Source organism: Penaeus chinensis, chromosome 32, assembly GCF_019202785.1.
Source record: "Penaeus chinensis breed Huanghai No. 1 chromosome 32, ASM1920278v2, whole genome shotgun sequence".
Classification (NCBI taxonomy): Eukaryota; Metazoa; Arthropoda; class Malacostraca; order Decapoda; family Penaeidae; genus Penaeus; species Penaeus chinensis.
The window spans coordinates 9419151-9431650 of record NC_061850.1 but is presented as its reverse complement, the minus strand read 5'-3'; the positions used below and the strand labels follow the sequence as shown (position 1 = coordinate 9431650).

Below are 12500 nucleotides of genomic sequence, written 5' to 3'. Positions count from 1 at the left end.
TATTTAGTAAGAGCTACTTATTACTGGTGGCAGCAAGAGAAAGAGCATAACAATGACAAACACAAGGGAAGGTAGACTGGGTAGATACTTGGCCAGGCCCGGGCCAAGGGCCCTAAGGGAAGGTGCCATTTTTGAAGCAATGGTTTCCCATATAATTATGCTTGTATCCCCACCATAGAGAGCAAGAGATATGTACTTGGACTTGCCTGAAGGCTTGTGGATGGAGCTACCTAAATCACTTTATTGACTCACATGGCACCCCTCTCCCTACAGTCTGACAGTGGAGGGCCCCTGGTCGTCGCCAGGCCCGACGGGTCGTGGTACCTCCTAGGCTTGACGTCGTGGGGAAGAGGGTGCGGACGGCCTAAATATCCTGGGGTGTTCGTCCAGGTCGAGAGTAAGTGTCGGAACTGACCTCACAGCATGCCAGTTCTTCTGCTCATTATAAAGGAGCATATACATACATGCAGACATACATTTGGACTTTCAGTTTTAAGGTCCACATGTAACATTTACACATACATGCATCTATATAGTCAATTTTTTTTTTTTTTTTTCAATAACATGTTGATAGTAATATACAACTTTCCCACTTCTTTGGTATAATCCTCATCTTGCGGACGAATATGATGGTTCTGTTAGCCCGTGTGACCAGCAAGTTTGGAAATAGTCAACACATAGGTCGGGACAACTTCAGAGGTTGGATGTTATCACAAACTTATTGAAGAAACGCCCCTGTGACTGGCTTTATTAGGTTACTTCTCCCACAGGTTACCTGAGTTGGATCACAAGTAAAATCTCCGACGACGACTGCGGTTACTTGTCGCATCTCCCTACCCCACCGCCGCTGACAACTTGGAAGCCGACCGAGGACTGCAGTGAGTTCTGATAATAAAATCTGTTCTGTTAATCTCTTGGCAGAGCTCTTGTAGAGTACTCTTAACGTTTATTCGCAGGATCTTTTAAAACCGAAGTTCATGTGTTCAAGCGTCTCTGAACTTCTGATATATTTTCAAAATTACTATAGTTTGGATAATAGGTTATACCGTATGACGTGGCCAGTCATACTGCATAAAGACAGGGGCAGAAGAAAAAAAATCTGAATATTGATTCTCAGAGATGCTTAAGGCTGTGTTGCAACGATACTTTGTTTACGAGGCACTGTAAATCCCCTCCACCCCAAAAAACAATTTCCATAGCAAAAAGGCCTATTTAAGTTTGTTTGTTTTTCTCTCTCTCCTTGTGTTTTAGGAACAGTAGGAGTTTATCTTCCCTTATGATTTTTCTTTTTCTCTACATTTTATCTTCACGTATAGTAATACAAAAGTTCCTCCTAACCAATTTTCCTTCTTTTTCTTTGCTTCTGTTCCCTCCCGCTTTTCCACCGGCTAACCCCTTCCCTCCCAACTCACGCCCACAGAATGCGGAGTACCAAACCGTAAAGATCGCATAGTGGGCGGAATAGTCACACAGCCACACACGTTCCCCTGGATGGTGGCTTTGACAGAAGGATTCAGCATGGCTCCCTACTGCGGCGCCGCTCTCGTTTCCAACCAGTGGGTTATCACAGCCGCCCATTGCACCGAACAGTATGTTGTTTGCGTTTTGGTTTGTTCTAATATGTCCGTGGCTACTGATTACATGTTGTCCTGTATCCGCGATCCTGCCACTTTCTCCGTGATTTTGTTGTATTTACATCTGTTCTAATATACCTAGGGCTTATTTACCAGTTCCATGGTTCACTGACAAATACATCCATTGCTATGTTGGTCATATTTTACTCTGTATCCTCGATTTTGTTGCATTAATTGTCTATATACGTATCTATTGTTTCACTGATCGTTGACTATGTTCTAAGATCTCAAATTCATACTTTACAGTTTTCGTGATATATGATTCATATATAATTTTTTCTCCTATTTCGCGGTTCATGTGGTTTCTTCGTTTTCGCTGTATCCACAAATTGTCGATTTTTAGTATCCTGGTACTTTCATAGGTCTTGTATGGTTAAATGTTTGCTTCTAACCGTCCTCCTGCAGAAATTATGTAATTCATTTTTTTTTCTTTTTTTTTTTTGTCATGTATCTATATATGTAGCTAGATTTAGGGAGAATTGTAATATGCATATAACTAGGGTTTTTTTCTTTTCCCTTTTTGTTCAATACACCATACTGTAAAGTTATTTTCTCTCTAGCATGTTCCCTGATGACCAAGTACTTTTGGGAATGCATGACACGAGCCATCGTCATGAGACCGGTCTTGTCCGTCGCAGTATAGAAAAGGTTCGTATCGTCTATCCAAAGTCTCAAATGTAATCGGGAAGATTCAAAACACATCTATACGTTTCGCCTTTTTCATAAAATCTCAATTCTCTTTTTAATCAACTCGCAGGGATGCTTTATAACTTCGTTACCGAGGACATAGCCGTGGGTAAAAAAATAAGGAAAAATTCCTCAGGATCTGTTTGGAGAATAACTCAGTTTTAATGCATATTTATGGGGAAATTGTAGTCGCGGTGAATGTCTGATCAGTTGATGACGAAAATATTACCCTATATCGCCGACCTCGACAATTTCGTAACGCTCGACCTTACTGACTCCAAGGGGGTAGTACGGGGGGGAAATACATGGAGTAGTTGATGCCTTCTGTACGTTCTAACGACCACATATAAGGGGTGTTAGCAGTTCTCACTTGTGATACGTGTGAGCCTTCAGTCTCTCTCTCTCTCTCTCTCTCTCTCTCTCTCTCTCTCTCTCTCTCTCTCTCTCTCTCTCTCTCTCTCTCTCTCTCTCTCTCTCTCTCTCTCTCTCTCTCTATTTATATATATATATATAGATAGATAGATAGATATATATATATGTTACATATATGTTATATATATGATATAATATATATATATAAATGTGTGTGTGTGTTATACATATACACCCTTTTATCTCTCCCTCCCCTGTTCCCCCTCTCTTTCCCTTTCTATCTCTCTTCTGAGGAGATAGGATGCGCAAACAATTAAAATCATTATAACTTAATTGCGTTCTTATAGTAAAATATTTTGTTTGCCATTACACATAAAATGCGCGGTTTAGTTCCTTTATTTCTCTGGCCTCCGTTGTAACACTAACAACTTCATTTATTTTCCTTTTTACTTCTTCGTCTACCTGTTAAGAGGGACGATTCCACTCCAGCAGGACCTCCTTGGGGCTTGAGGACTGCCTCACTGGCTCCCACATTTGCCTGTAATGCAGTGTAAATGCAACTACTAATCCTATTTCACAAACACACATGCTCACTCAAACGTGCGCCAACACACAAAAAAATGCCAGTAAAAGAAATGTGAGATAACGTGGCAGTTATGATTTTATTGTCAGTAACTACGGTGCTTCTATCACCACTATTGCAAAATCAACTCCTAGTCAGTATAGCCTCAGTAATATTTAAATTTTCATCGTCGCCAATATTTTTTTTCTATTGCTCTGCTTCCCTATTTGTTTATCTCTCAGCCCTGCTATTTATATATCACCCTCTTTCCCCCAGGTCGTGCCGCATCCTCAGTACGGCAATGTTATTCTAGACAACGACATCGCTCTTATAAAGCTCTCCAGCCCTGTAGTCTTTAACCAAGAGTATATCGCCCCAGTCTGTCTTCCTGCCCCTGGCCAGAAGTTTGATAATGGCACCGCACTTGTAACGGGGTGGGGCTCTATAGAATATTGTAAGTGTTAAAAAGGGTGTTGGGGAGGTAAGCATGAGATGGAGAAGCAAATGTGAGTGTGTGAGGGGGGGGGGGGGGGTCACAGAATGAGTAAGTGTGTGGGTGTATGGGTGCGCGCGCTCGTGCATGCGTGAGTGCCGATAGCGAGAATGTGCGTCCCGAAATATGGAACTCAATCATGACGTAGGATAACCATTATATACCAGTGCTTGGAAATATCTCCCAAAGTACTATACAACTCCTAAATGTTTTTAGAGACATACCATATATAATGTATTTGCCAAGAGACGTATACAACATCTCGTTTTCTTTCGGCGCGATTTTACTCGATAATGAAAACGGCCTTTCTCCTTCCTCGCTAATACAACCCCATCTCCTCAACAGTCGGTGCGAGCTCGGCTAAACTGAGAATGGTCGAGCTGCCTCTTGTGCCACACGAAAAATGCTCGAAAACGTACTTCCCATATGTGACTGAGAATATGATCTGCGCTGGTTTGAAGGAAGGAGGAAGGGATGCTTGTCAGGTGAAGAGAATAACTTTGGCTGTGGTGGCTGTTATTATTTTCTAGATATGGTGTGGTTGTTATTGTTATTTCTATTGTTGTTGTTACTGTTGTTACTACTGCTTATGTTGATGTTATTGTCGTTATTAACATCATCGTCATTATTGTTATTGATATCATTATTGCTATTATTATCATTGTTATTGATATTAATATTATTGTTAATATTATTACTAATACTCTTATTTTATTATAATTTTACATTTGATCCTATTGCTGTTTCAAATGTCCTTTTGTTGTTATTACAATTATAGGACTGTTATTCTTGTCACTGTTATCCCTAATTTTATCATTCTCACAACCATGATAATTTACCCCTTTCCCTCCCCCCAGGGCGACTCCGGTGGTCCTATGGTAATCGACGATGGTTCTGGCAGCTACTTACTGGCAGGTCTGGTGTCGTGGGGAATGGGGTGCGCGGTGCCTGACCATCCGGGAGTCTATACGAATGTGGCCAGTATGTAGTGGCTGGTTTTTGTGTTTCTTTCATGGGTGTGGCTAGAGAGTGTTGTTGGTTATTTGATGTGGGTTATGTATGTATGCATGTCTTTATGTGTCTATCTCTAAGGGAAAAAAACAAAGACAAGGAAGGAAGTTAGTAGCGGAATATGTGTGGGAAGTGTATGTGTGTGTGTATGTGTGCTATATATATATATATATATATATATATATATATATATATATATATATATATATATTGTACATATTATTACAATTTATATGAATATATATATATTGTAAGAACATGTACAGTATATGAAATGTTTGTAGAAATATAGATAAAGATGTATAAATATGCATATAGATAAATAGATAGATAGATAGATTTGTGTGTGCATGTGTGTCTGTATGCGTATGCGTATGTGCATGAATATGTACATGTTATATGATATATTATATATATACTATATATATTTACACATATACATATATATATATATACATATACACTGTATATGAATTTATATATACAATATGTATGTATTTGTGTGTGTGTGTGTACAAACATATATACATGAACACATACACACACAATATATATATATATATATATATATATATATACATATATATATATATATATTGGCAATGCAAACTACCAGTATACTTTTTTCAGATTACGCAGACTGGATATCCGAAGTCATCGCCGGTTCAGAAACTTGCGACGCTAGTGTTTAGAGAACCCAAGATGCTCCCAAGAAAGTGTTCAGTAACTTGACAGACAATATATCCCCTGAATATATATATATATATATATATATATATATTTTTTTTTTTTTTTTTTTTCCCAACCTTTCTGTGTGTGTGTGTGTGTATTCATATGTTATATATATAGTATGTATATATGTATATATATACATATATATATATATATATTCCCCATATATATACATATGTATGTATATATATGTCTTTATGTTTATATCATATATACATTTATATATATATATATATATATATGTGTGTGTGTGTGTGTGTGTGTGTGTGTGTATGCATATATATATGTATATATATATATATATATATATATATATATATATACATATACATACATATACATATACATTTATAAATACATACATAGAAAGACAGACAGATATAAATATATATTCATATAATGTGTGTATATATATAAATATATATAATATATATATATAATTTATACATATAAAGTGTGTGTGTATATATATGTATATATATATATATATATATATATGTCCTCACACACACACACACACACACACACACACACACACACACACACACACACACACACACACACACACACACATATATTTATATATATATATATATATATATATATATATATATATGTATATATATATATATATATAAATGAACATACACACACACATGATAATGATAATGGTAATAATATCAAGATAATTATAGTAATGATAATAATGACGAGAATAATAAGAATGATAACAATGATGATGGCAATATTATTACCATTATTACTATTATTCTTTATCATTATATCGTATTTCTGTCATCATTATTCTTTCATATAGTTATGTTATTCAATATTAATACTGCTGTCATTTGTAATAATAGTAATAATGACATTATAGTCATTAAGATGTTCTTCATGATCATAATCTTTTCACTGCTATTATTGTCATTATTACTTTTATTATTATCAATATTATCACGATCATCGTTTGAGTGTATAACGTAAGTATCGAGAATCCATATCAGTGCACATTACCTCATGACTGTAGTCCATTAACGTGAACATATCGATGCTTATGTTATAAGACGAAAATCCGAATTAAGAAAACATTTCCTGAAAATATATAACTGGTTTGAGAACACCTTTGGACGTGCATACCTTTATTTATGCTGTAATTACTATTACAACTGTTAATATAAATAGAAGTAACTATATGTGTTTTATTTAAGCTGTTACTTTCCTTTCTTTTTTTATGGTGGGGAGTTCTGTCATTTTAGAAATAAAGCTTGCTTAATAGCGCATACTCCTAGTTATAGTAACCAATAGATTTTGCAAATGATAAACTATTGAGCCGAGCATGCACCTGATGCTCATGTGCCATTTGTGAGCAGAAGAAATACCGCGTACGCTGGTTATTTTACCAATAATATGTAACATGAAGCCGATCACAAATAATTTATATAAGTGCAAGAAAGGGCAAATGCTATTTTGTACAGAATAAAGGAAACTGTCAGTTATCAAACAATTACAGTGCAAGTCTGTACAATTAGCAGATCGCATTTTCGGATCATATCAACCTTGTTAATTGGGAACATTTGCATGTCCGTGATTACTTCGAACGTGGCTCATCACTTTTTAAAGCTTTATAATCAACATTGATTTTCTTTATAAACTTCACACTTTTTGTGGGAAATTTTCCCTATATGTAGTTATGGAAATTATTCTACATCTAAACTGTATACATTTAGATTGAGTAAGTTACATAAATAAATAAAACAAATAAACAAATAATCTGTAAATTTACGACTATCTTAGTATTTTAGTATTGTTTTACTCTGTATTTCACAGTTAAATGTGCAGTACAATCTATTGTTCAATGTTAACAATAATTTTATGTTTGAGAGGAAAACCAAGTACAGAATAGCCAATACAGATTTAAATAAAGGTTTCGAACGTTCAACATGGTCTGAGTATTATTCACATTTCCATTTAAAATACGGTTTATCTGCTGTAGGAATCCAAATAAATTAACTACAACATGCAAGATGAAAAAATAACTGACGCTAAACAAAAAACACACATCTCAAAAATTAATCCTATTATGTATATTATCGTTTATACTTCTTAAACGTATTGCAGGGGGGAGACAAATACAAATAGATGAGTTTGGGCTGAAAGGTTTACGTTTTCAGTTTTACCGATATTGTCATTGATATTGCATTCTGCAATACGAAGAAAGCCAACACGAGTGAAAATAAATGGTTATATAGTGCATCAGGTATAGACCATCATCTTCCTAAATGCGCCCTTAAAACTTAACGAAAGATTTATCTTATTGCCTGTCCACATTATATTCGCATAAACTCCGAATATGATTATCATGAGAATGATCCTGCCAATACAAAAAAAAAATATGAATGTTCCAATCTATAAGAGAAAATTATATTTTTAAAAGTATCTGATGCACATTATATCGTAAATATTTTGTTACCGCTTTTCCCATCATCTTCCAAGGGGGTGTAGCTCAGTGGTAGAGCGCTCGCTTTGCATGTGAGAGGCCCCGGGTTCGATCCCCGGCACCTCCAGCGTTTTTTGGTCTGGAGTATATTTATTGTCTTCTTTTCATGTTGTGTGTATAATTGCTGTGACTATAAGTTGAGTATTTGATCTTATATTGGATTTTGATCCAAAATCTCAATTTTTCTTTAAATCTTTTTCGTATTTCTACTTGTGATATTTTTTCTTTCTTTCGAATATCCAATACGATAACTGAACTTGTTTAAAACAGTTTAAAAATGTTTATTAATCATATAACTTCCCAAACACATACACATAGATGACCTAATCATGAATAACCGTTCGTAAATCCAACCGAAAACCTTCCAAACGCGGCAAATTTAAACATCAGACACAAAAACAATCCAATTTATCTATAAAAAAACACACAATAACACTTAAAACACACACATACACACACACACACAATTATGCTCGAAATTAAAGGTCATTCTCATTAACAATATGATAAGATGAACTGTTACTCTTTCAGACAGGGGATGTAGCTCAGATGGTAGAGCGCTCGCTTAGCATGTGAGAGGTACGGGGATCGATACCCCGCATCTCCAAAAATGTTTTTATTGTTTTATGTTTTATTTTACAGTTTTATGTTTTTTTTGTTATATGTTGTGTTTTGTTTTATGCTTTTTTATTTTATAGTTTTATATTTTACAGTTTTATGTTTTAAAAGATTCACCAGTTTAGGTTTTAAAGGATTTTTTATTCAGTCTTCGTAAGTTTGTCTGTGTTTATTTCATTAACTTACTAATGATGTACCCAATTTAGTTTTTCGTATGTGAAATTATTTCATTATTAATGCACACACACAAATATACATGTATATACATAGATATACACAAATATACATATATATACATATAAATATACGTATCTATACGTATATGTATATATATGTATATCTATATACATGTATATCAATATGTATATATATAATATATATATATTCTATATATATATTCATATATATATATATATATATATATATATATATATATTTATATACATGTATATAAATATATATATATATAAGTTTAAATAATTGCATGTACAAAAACAGTGTGTATATCCATGTGCATATATACAATCGTAATCGTATATTTTAATAACAGCGAGATATTACTCATAACGCGTTAGGTTTCCATCCCGATCCTCTGCAACTATTATTATTTATTTTATTTCTTTCTTCCAATTCCTATTTGTCTGCTATTCACATTGTCGTTGGTGGATTTGTGTAACAATAATACTACATAAAATCGAGTTCATATGTTTTCCTTAATTGTAGTTATGTTCTCATTATTGTTGTTCATGACTTTGTATTTCTTTATTATAATCATCATCATTTTAGTTATCAGAACTATCTTCATCATCAACATCAATATCCGACCTCAAAGGTGATCCTGCACGAAACAAAGAGAAAACTCGAAGACAAAACATTTAATAACAAAACAATAATAATCTGACATGCGTGATTCTTACATTATAACAAAATAATTTATTTTCAGATATCTGAATGACCAGCATTCAGTACTAAACGAAATACAGAGAAAACAAAAATATAACTGATATTCTTTAACTATGAATGGTAAAATAGTATCACAATATAGCATGGAAATGATCTTCCTTAAAAAAAAAGAAACTGAAATGACTACAAATATCACCTGATCGACAATCAAATGACATTCTTTAATGTATGAATGACTACACTACACTATACAAATCAACAGCGTTAACAACACAAACACTTTCCGTAGATACGTGATCTTCAGTGATGTCCGTATCCCCCCCCGCCGCCGTGTCCGTATCCCTTGGGACACACTGTCTCGTAGATCTTACGTGTCCTCGTGGCGTAGACTGTGACGTAAGACTTCTCCGTGACGGTGACGTATTTTGGGTGAGTGTTGATGACGGTGTGAGTGATGTATTGCGGCAAAGTCGCTTTCTTCGTCACGAATTGGGGGACCTGAATCAGAAGACAAAGGAGGGAGTTAGTGGCGGGATTTGTGTTTGTGTGTGTGTGTGTGTGTGTGTGTGTGTGTGTGTGTGTGTGTGTGTGTGTGTGTGTGCGTGGGTGGGTGGGTGTGTGGGTGGGTGGGTGGGTGGGTGGGTGGGTGGGTGGGTGGGTGTTTGGGTGGGTGGGTGGGTGGGTGGGTGCGTGCGTGGGTGGGTGGGTGGGTGGTGGGTGGGTGGTGGGTGGGTGGGTGGGTGGGTGGGTGGGTGGGTGGGTGTTTGGGTGGGTGGGTGGGTGGGTGGGTGCGTGCGTCCGTGTGTGTGCGTGCGGAAACAGATATATAAGCGGAGCAAATTTGTCGTATATTCGTGTAGCGTGTCTTCATCAAAGCTTTCTCATGCCAGAGTGATCTCGAGTGAGCACGTAACTTTAGGATTATTCGAATGTGACTGCCATTCGAGTGACGTAAGAGAAATTGCATCCAGCTGCGGCGATGGAATGAGATGGAGTTGAGATTGAGTGACTCAAAACTGATGACTCAAAGATAATGATTCGGAAAGGTGTATTATTAATGGATAGCGATTCGAAGACTCAGATAATCGATAATGATAATGATGATAATAATAATAAGAGTGATAATGATGATAATAATAATAAGAGTGATAATGATGATAATAATAATAATAATAATAATAATAATAATAATAATAATAATAATAATAATAATGATAATAATAACCACTAATAATTATTATAAAAAAGGTAAAATGAAAAAGAAAAGAAAGGGAACAAAAACAAAGACAAGACAAGAAGCGAAACGAAAAGAAAAAAAAATAAAGAAATAAAAAAAAATACAGAAACGGAATAAAGAAAAATGATAAAAGCTTGACTCGCATTAGAGAAAATCTTTTTACTCACATTCTGCGTCTGGGTGATGAAGTAAGGCACAGACTGCTTGTTGAGGACCGTCGTGGTTAAGTAAATTGGTTCATAGTCATTGCGAACTGATTTCCTGTGAAAAGTGTGGGAGAGAAAGAAAGATCAGTGAGATAATAAGGTGATGGGGGGCGGGGAGGGGGAGCAGAATGAGAGAAAGAGAAAATAGGAGAAAGGGAATGAAAATACAAGAAAGAGAAAGATTTGATCTGATCCGAAACGATTGTTTAGGGAACAATCAGCTGCATTCTCGTTATTGGCACTATATAAACGTAGCTAACAGCAACAATATGTACCAATAACAAAGATAAGATAAATAATTATAATAATAATAATAATAATAATGATAATATTGATAGTTGCAATAGTAGTAAAAGATGTATTACGGTGGTAGTAGTTGGAGAAGAAGCTGTATTAACAATAATATTAATAAATATAATGGTTATTAAAATTATGATAATAATAACAATAATAATATCATTTGTTGTAGACGTAGTGACAAATCGTATTAGTAATGATACTATTGGTAACGTGGCAACAAAGTAAAAACACACACATACACACACACACACATGCATATACACATGTATATATATATATATATATATATATATATATATATATATATATATATATATATACATATATAGATATAAACAATCAATACAGCGATAACACGTAAATAGAATGATTGCCGAAAAAAATGAAAATCTATTATTCCTAAATTAACGCTGTGGTGGCAGCCATACTCTCCAAAACTACTATTCCATTTATAAAAGATAATTTGAAGAAAAATACAAAACGCCACCAGGTGTCCAATCTTTCACTGAAAACAAAATGTAAACAATTCGGTAAGTTTAGTTCAACTGGAATTTCAATTTTGTTCTCATGTGTTCTAGAATTATCTGTAGGATTTATACGATACGTACAATAATGAAGGGATTTGTATAATTTGTTAAATAATTAAGGGATTTACATAATCTGTTCAAACTCCATTAGCAAAATTAAAATTCGATAACTGAATTGAATAACAGAAATATGATGCTACCGAAATAAATGAAATAATGAATAAAATGTTCCACCCCTCCCTCAATGTCACAAAAAAAAAAAAAAAAAAAAAAAAAAAAAAAAAAACATACGCGGGAGAAAGAGTGAAAATTTCACCCATTAAATCATTTTTCATTCTTCTTCGAATGGCAAAACAATGCGCTGGAATTCGCAACTGCACGCTTGTTGTCGACGAAAAGCGATGAGATCTCGACTTTCGCGATGACTTGCAAAATTTACGTATGATGTGCCTTTTTTTCTTTTCTTTTTTTCTTAATTTATTTCTGCTTACTTCACCATCAATCATTATCTTTATTAATTACTATTATTCCTTTTTATTATTATTATCGTTGTTATTCTTAATATTATCATCATTACTACTACTACTATTACTGTCATCATTATTATTATTATTATTACTATTATTATTATTATCATTATTATTATTATTATTGTCATTATTATCATTATTACTGTTGTCGTTAATGTTACCATCGTTATCACTTTCATTACCATTTTTAT

The 12500-nt window shown here is 34.4% G+C and overlaps 2 protein-coding genes and 2 non-coding genes across 4 annotated transcripts in view; 3 read left to right on the top strand and 1 right to left on the bottom strand.

Annotated features, from left to right (window-relative positions):
- LOC125042724 (transmembrane protease serine 9-like) overlaps positions 1–5524 on the top strand; it is a 19306-nt gene extending 13782 nt beyond the window's left edge. Inside the window, exons 8-15 of the mRNA XM_047638555.1 lie at positions 274–397; positions 771–878; positions 1421–1589; positions 2195–2282; positions 3532–3709; positions 4094–4233; positions 4606–4729; positions 5390–5524. Coding sequence (XP_047494511.1) covers positions 274–397; positions 771–878; positions 1421–1589; positions 2195–2282; positions 3532–3709; positions 4094–4233; positions 4606–4729; positions 5390–5451 — 993 coding nt within the window. The 3' untranslated portion in view covers positions 5452–5524. The remainder of the gene's footprint in view (positions 1–273; positions 398–770; positions 879–1420; positions 1590–2194; positions 2283–3531; positions 3710–4093; positions 4234–4605; positions 4730–5389) is intronic.
- Positions 5525–7983: 2459 nt separating this feature from the next.
- Positions 7984–8055, top strand: Trnaa-ugc. Its single transcript has one exon. It is a non-coding gene; the product is annotated as a tRNA-Ala (tRNA).
- A 467-nt stretch (positions 8056–8522) lies between these two features.
- Trnaa-agc lies at positions 8523–8595 on the top strand. The gene has a single exon. It is a non-coding gene; the product is annotated as a tRNA-Ala (tRNA).
- Positions 8596–9358: 763 nt separating this feature from the next.
- The window catches only part of LOC125042778, a 3824-nt gene continuing 682 nt past the window's right edge, over positions 9359–12500 (bottom strand). Inside the window, exons 2-3 of the mRNA XM_047638663.1 lie at positions 10914–11007; positions 9359–10007 (exon numbers count right to left, since the gene is read on the bottom strand). Of these exons, the coding sequence (XP_047494619.1) occupies positions 9810–10007; positions 10914–11007 (292 nt within the window). The 3' untranslated portion in view covers positions 9359–9809. The remainder of the gene's footprint in view (positions 10008–10913; positions 11008–12500) is intronic.